Genomic DNA, 6,719 nt, shown 5'->3' with positions numbered 1-6,719 from the left:
CTTTTACAGTGCAAACCATAAACTTGATGATTCAAATGAAAAAAGATAAAAATGCAAGAATTCATCAAATATACGACAAAGTAGAATTTTATATTAGTCCATCAAATCTTTTAATTTGTTCATGATCCCCTCTAATTCCAATGGGCCTCGCAATTTGGCCCTCAATGTCAAAATCAATTTACAGTCAAAATAATAATTAAAAGAATTTAAAATCATATATTGAGCATATATTTGATTATAGAAAGAAACAAAAGCACTTATAATCAATTTATTAAAACTTCTGGTGAAATTTATTTTCCTTAACAATTACACTCATATTTAGTTGAACTTTTACAGTGCAAACCACAAAGTCGACGATTAAAATAAATAAAAAATATTAAAAAATGCAAGAATCCATCAATTGTATAATAGAGCAATATTTAGACCGAAAGGAAACATATCTACTTATTAAGGAAAGTAAAGTATAAAAAATTATGACAACATATACTTACAAAAGATTAATAAAATTTGTGAATGTTACATTATCTCTCGTATCTTAATGTTCCTGAAAAAACGAAATATATACTACGCTAACAAGTTTAAAATATCCTCTAAATTATCAAAATTAGTTCTACATGGTTCATCTAAATCTACACTACATCAACAGAGAGAGAGCATGCGCATTGCACTTGCCCTCCTCACTAGTCTATATTAAAAAAAAAGCCCCAAGGTCTCAAGAGTTTTGCGTAAAAAACTTAGACAATTTTACCCCTACTAAGTTACAACAATCACGAACACAGCCAGTTCGGCAGAAAATCTCTATTCACAACCCCCCAATAGACGCACGTGCTAGCAATCCACCAAACACTCGGACAAGAGTGTCTCACGTGCTCTTCAAGTCTTCAAGCTTCCTCAATCTCAATCTCAATCTCAAGATAAAGCTGTGGTCAACCAACCTCGTCACGAATAACGCCGTGCATATGAGGCAGCTGCGACCCCCTTTTTTACAAAAATATTAGTTCTTTCGCATATTTAATATTTTGAGATTAGTCGCTCAACTAATTGAAATTGCTGTTAGTCCCACAATTTTGTTACGTTAGTTCAAAAATATTCCTCAAATTATTGAACTTGGCATCAAGTTCCTCAATTCTCATAGGGTGTGTTTGGGAATGTTGATTTGGGCTTGGATTTGAAATTCTGGGTATTTCAAATCCAAATTTCATGTTTGGGCTCAATTTTGGGCCATGATTTTAAATCAAGTCATTTTATACAATGGATTTGAAAAGCCTAAAAAGATGGATTTCAAATTTGGGCACCATACTAGGAATTTGCCAAATCCTCACCCACGAAATCCAACCCAAAAAAAACCCCGACTCCTCTTTTTCTCCTCTCTCACGCCGCTCGTGTCAAAGTCCCGACTGCGAACTCGATCTCCATCTCCATCTCAAAGCTCGATCTCGATCTCGATCTCGGTCTCGATCCATCGTAGGTACCTCTCCTCTCTCCCCTTCTCCTCTCTCGGTTTCGATCTCGCCCTTTACTCCTCTCTCTCTCTCCCTTCCATCGAAACCCTAAATCTGATCTGACTTGGATTTTCTCTTTTGTAGCTTGTTTTCTCCTCTCTTTCGGTTGCTCTCCTCAAACTTCTGCAGTTTCTGATTGGGATTCAAGGTATGACTTCAATTTTTGCTGTTTTTTAATTTTTATTTTTATTTTTTGGTTGGTTTTTGGGGATCTGAGGATGTGGGATTCCTTTGTTTGGGGTATCTGAGTGTGTTCTCATACTGTTTGAGTTCTGTTGGTCAAACATGTGTACCGATGGGAGTATCTGTTGCTTGTTTTTTCCCCTGCGTTATAATTGAACATACAAGATGCTGGAACCATGTAAAATTATTATGTTGGAGGTTGTAGTGATACCTATTACTTTTTCTTGCTATATGTTTCGCTTTGAATGACTTGAACCTAGCTAAATTTACGAATGATGGATTGAAACCAACCAGTATATTCCTTCTGATTCTTTTGATTTCATGCCAAAATGATGTATGACATGAGTTTCGAAACGAAAATGCGCTTATAGGAAAGTAATATGAAAATGAGAGGAATATAATTTTTTAAACGGTCTTAGTGCAATTTCCTTTTTTTGAAAAGCTATGTTAATGGGAAAATGAGGCTAATGAAAGTAAGGATCTCAGTGGATTTTCTTTTATTTATAAGTGATGGTGATGGCAGAGGAGTCCCAGCTAAGAAAAAGGACAGCTCAGTATGTATAGACCTGAATGCTTAGTGGGTTGTCAAACACTTATATGAAGCTGGAGAATGACAATTTAAACAAGCAACCTATCTTCAGTTGATTGCCTAGGGGGCTTTAAACCTTATGAAAATTAATTATCTTTCGAACTACCTCACTGTTATTTGAACACATAATGAAGTGGATAAGTAGAAAAAGGAAATATACAGGTGAATCCTATATATTTTTGCCTGCTATTTGTGTTGTGTTCTTCTCGTGGTTTAATTTGTTCTCTGGAGTTGAACAATTCCATTTATCCAGTTTATATAGTGTTTTTCCTAGGATAATTTGGAGGATGGAAACTAGGCCTTAGGATTGTGGCAAGCTTCTCTTTTGTCCTTATTTTCTTGGACTGGATTTTGACATAGTTTACATCAGGTTGATAGACAATTGTAGAACTTTATCAAATATTCCATGGAGCCTATTCCACGGTGAAACCATTTTTACGGAAACAAGCTCTACATCCTACAAGATAATTCATTTCATACTTTAGTGTTACTTTCTTCTGAGTAGTCCTCAGTAAGTCCATACATTTGATGTTGAAGAACCATCTTACTCTGCTTGTGTATATAAGTCTCGTTTGTTTCTTACTGCTGCTTTTTATTAGAAAAGATTGGTGTTGGTGGGAGTATGTGTTCTTGGTGGTAACACACATTATATACTAAACAATTAATATCAAAGAAACAACCTTTACCTGTTAATACTACACTGTCAAATTTGTTGGGTATTTGTTTTCGCTGATGCTGAAGCTCATTGGGCCAGGAAAAGATATTGTTTATTTTTAATTCTTTAATTTCACCATGCCTCATAAGTTAAGAAATTGTATTCTTTTATCAATATGCACCTGTTTAATAAATTTCATTACTTGTATATGAACCACGTAAGAAAAGCTTCACCTTCTCTTTATTTCCATGAACTTCTGGAACAAAAAAGAATAATCACTATTCTTAGATTTCTTTACTCCCATGTTAAGAGATGAAACTGTGCTGGTTTGCTTGTGGAAATTAATTATTGGAGTTGAAAAGGGTGAAAATTTCGGGTAACAAAGTGCAAATAGTCATTTATTTTATTCTATATTTTTGCATTTTAAGTGATTCTGCTTTATTTCTGCTATCATAAACGTGTAGGGCATGAGAAAATTAATTATCTTTTCGAACTACCTCACTGTTTTATTCTATATTTTTATTCTCTTTATTCTTAAGGAGTAGTTTCTAGTTTTCAGGTCGGACTACTTTTCTTCATCTCAATGTTCTTCACAATATTTTTAACCGAATATTTCTAATTTTTGATGATTTCTTATGAATGTATTAGGGTTTGGTGATTTTGATGGATTCTTAGCTAATTCAAATAAGGAGTGCTTGTCTCATCTCAAAGGTACAAATTTTTTATTTTATTGAGAATTCTGTTCTTTTTATGATGCATTTCTAAAATGTATCTTTCATTAGGTTTGTGCAAGCCTATTTCTTTTCATATAAAAAGGTTAGTATAGAAACTGATACTCAAAACTTAATTAATATCTTCTAGGATAAGCAAAACCCTCATGCCAATGTGGATGCCCTTTCAATTTCGGAATAAAACTTCTCACTGTATTTTAATCCTTCATATTTTCTTTGTTTCTCAATTTACGTTTACAACTCAAATGATTTGTTGAATTTTACCCCATTTATAATAACAGGAGATACTGGCTGGATTGTTTTCTTGAACACCATGAAATCTTTATTTACTATCAATTGCTGAGTGGAAAATTTTATAATAATCAAAAGGCTTGGATGAGAGATTGCTCCATGAATTATTCAATTGCTTGTGGAAGTGATCAGTGGCTATTGTTGAAGTTTAAATGTACTTATCCATCAGCTCTAATGTTATTAACATCATTAAATTTCACATTGTGAGAAATTAAGGAATGCCCCCCAACAATTTATGTCTATTTGTCATTACTTAAGCATTCTTTAGAACATGTTATATCTAGAATCATTTTTCACATAAGATGTATTCCTGATTTATATTACTCCTGAATATTCAGGAATCTTACTAAAATACACATGTCATTTACAGATTTACTCCATTCTTAATTTGTTAACATTACTCCGCACACCCAACGTATAAATTGCTATATATTCTCGACTTTTCTCCCAAAAATTCTGCCAAAAAGGATTTATAGCAGTAATTTTTTACGTTGCATGTTTGTAGCTATGATTATGGTATAAATAAGAATATATAGAATATTATTTACCTGAAGATAACTCTGAAGATTGTAGCTAAGTTTAATCAGGAAGTTGAACAGAGTTTTAAAATTGGTTCAATAATCTAATTGCGGGATTATAAACAGAAATTAGAACGTCTGTTACCAAAAAAAATGTAACAAAAACAAACGTAAAAGGCCAGAAAGCCTATATATATCATGCCATTACTGGGAATTATTGTATAATTTAATTTCAGAATACGACGAATTGTTAGTAATAGGATATCTGAACGGGATCGACGCATAATCTGATCGCTGTTGATTTACTGGATTCTGCTTTCCATAATCCTTGAATTCGTCACTGACACACTGTTGATTCACTGATACACTGCCAATTGTTGTATGATGCATTCGACTTGGTAGCAGTCAAGTCACATTTGGGAAATTATCCTTGTTACTTGCTGTGTTGCCAGGTTTGCTGAAGCTTTAAGGTAATGAATCCGATATCAGGTGAAGGGTCTTCATGCTTGTGTTGCTTCTCTCGGCAAATTCCGGGATGTCAGTTTGGGGAATGAAACAGAATTGGTATCAGAACGCTATGTGTAATAATTAAGATCTTATTTTTGCTAGCTAGCCTTCATTCTGTTTTGTTGATACTCTGAAGTCTGTTATTGCCATTATTCTGTTTTGTCTGATTCTGTTTGCTGGGTTGTACTGTGCTTGCCCTTTAATATTCACGATGTAATTAATATATGTATTTTTGCCAGCTAGCCTTTCATTGCGACTAGATTTTGAAATCAAAGATTTCAAATCCTTTCATTTAATAAAGATATCCAAACAAAAGATTTCTTAAATCATGGATTTCAAATCCTAAATTTAAAATCCCTTGATTTTAAATCAACTTCCCAAATCCAAATCCAAGTTCCCAAACGCAGCCTAAGAGTATAAGTTACTCTAATATATGTTTACATGGGTTAATTTTTTAAGCTAATTTATGTTCACTATCAGGTATTTGAGTTTAAGATACTGGATCATGTTATGTCATAGCAATTTTCATGTTATGTCATAGCAATTTTCATTCTTATCACTAAAAAGAAGCCATAGCTGATTTATCAAAGAAAATGAAAAAATAAAAATAATTCTATTCAGTCATAAGATGCTTCTGAAAACAGAACTTTAAGTTTTAATCTCAACATTGATATAAATCAGATAATTTCATATCTTAGTCCTCCACCAAAATAACATCAATCGTGACAGTTGAGATGGTTGGATATTTCAATTTACTTACCTATCTCTTCACCTTTTCCCAACAACTTTTTAGAACTCTTTTAATTTTCGTCATGTAAACTGGTTTCACTTAAGTATTGATAGTTGGACTCATTTATGATGCAACTTCCATGTCAAGATCTAATGAAACAACTAAGCAAAATCTTTTTTTGGAATCATAAAATCATATACAACGTATAAAGCACAACCCACACCCACCCCCCCCCCCCCAAAAAAAAAGACGACGTAACCCCCATTATTTTTGAACTTATCCCAACTTTTGATGTTATGGTTCAGGAAAACCCAAGCCTTCAACATTATTTTAAGAAAGTCCAATGCACTTGTGAAAAAGTTTAAGAAAACCCCCATTATGCCATTTGGGCGGCATGTTGAGAAAATTTAAGATGTCACATGCGTTTTGTGCAAGGCAAAAAAGTTTTAGCCGTTAAGCAAAAGTTACAAAATTTTTGAGGTTTTATCTCGACACGGGCCAACTTTATGGGAATTTTGTGAACTTTACCCTTTCATACATAACAAGATATTGCCCATAAAGATCGCAACACCAAGGAAGCCACGAATTCCTTCGAAGTCCATTCCATTTCTCAATTTGGGTTGCTCAAATAGTGGCAATCCGGATGACTGAACGTCGAGGCGCAATACATTTTTGCTAATGAGGAGCATCTCCTTGCTCAAGTGTGCTGTATATAATTGCAATTCACAGTTATGTTCATGGCTACAAGATATATATCTTACATGATATGGGTGGTTGCCTAGGTCATTCATCAAAAGAAGTTAGATGCATACGATATTAATCACAAAGTTCTGAAGGGCTTAGCTAACCGGTACTCATCCGACAATACTGTTTTGTACCGATTGAGATTCTACCAAGAAGGTTTTGTAGAAAATCTCAGATGCTTTCATATTATAAATTAAAGTCTGTTGTGTTATTGTTTTTCCTGCTGTTCACAATGCTTATGTTGTCGTTTCGGTGTTTTTCTTTTCCTC

At 33.7% G+C, this 6,719-nt stretch overlaps 1 protein-coding gene across 2 annotated transcripts; it reads left to right on the top strand.

Annotated features, from left to right (window-relative positions):
* Positions 1,155 to 5,226, top strand: LOC109834453. 2 transcript variants are annotated; one of them, XM_020402472.1, is made up of 4 exons: positions 1,155 to 1,464; positions 1,587 to 1,650; positions 3,578 to 3,640; positions 4,922 to 5,226. In XM_020402472.1, exons 1-4 carry the CDS (start codon positions 1,252 to 1,254, stop codon positions 4,936 to 4,938), a joined length of 357 nt encoding a protein of 118 aa, XP_020258061.1. In that variant the 5' UTR covers positions 1,155 to 1,251; the 3' UTR covers positions 4,939 to 5,226. The 2 variants fall into 2 exon arrangements, 1 of the variants encoding a protein (XP_020258061.1); XR_002245579.1 differs by having other exon boundaries at positions 1,197 to 1,468.

Source organism: Asparagus officinalis, chromosome 3 (genome assembly GCF_001876935.1).
Source record: "Asparagus officinalis chromosome 3, Aspof.V1, whole genome shotgun sequence".
Lineage (NCBI taxonomy): Eukaryota > Viridiplantae > Streptophyta > Magnoliopsida > Asparagales > Asparagaceae > Asparagus > Asparagus officinalis.
The sequence above is the reverse complement of the archived record's forward strand: the minus strand, read 5'-3'. Positions and strand labels throughout refer to the sequence as shown.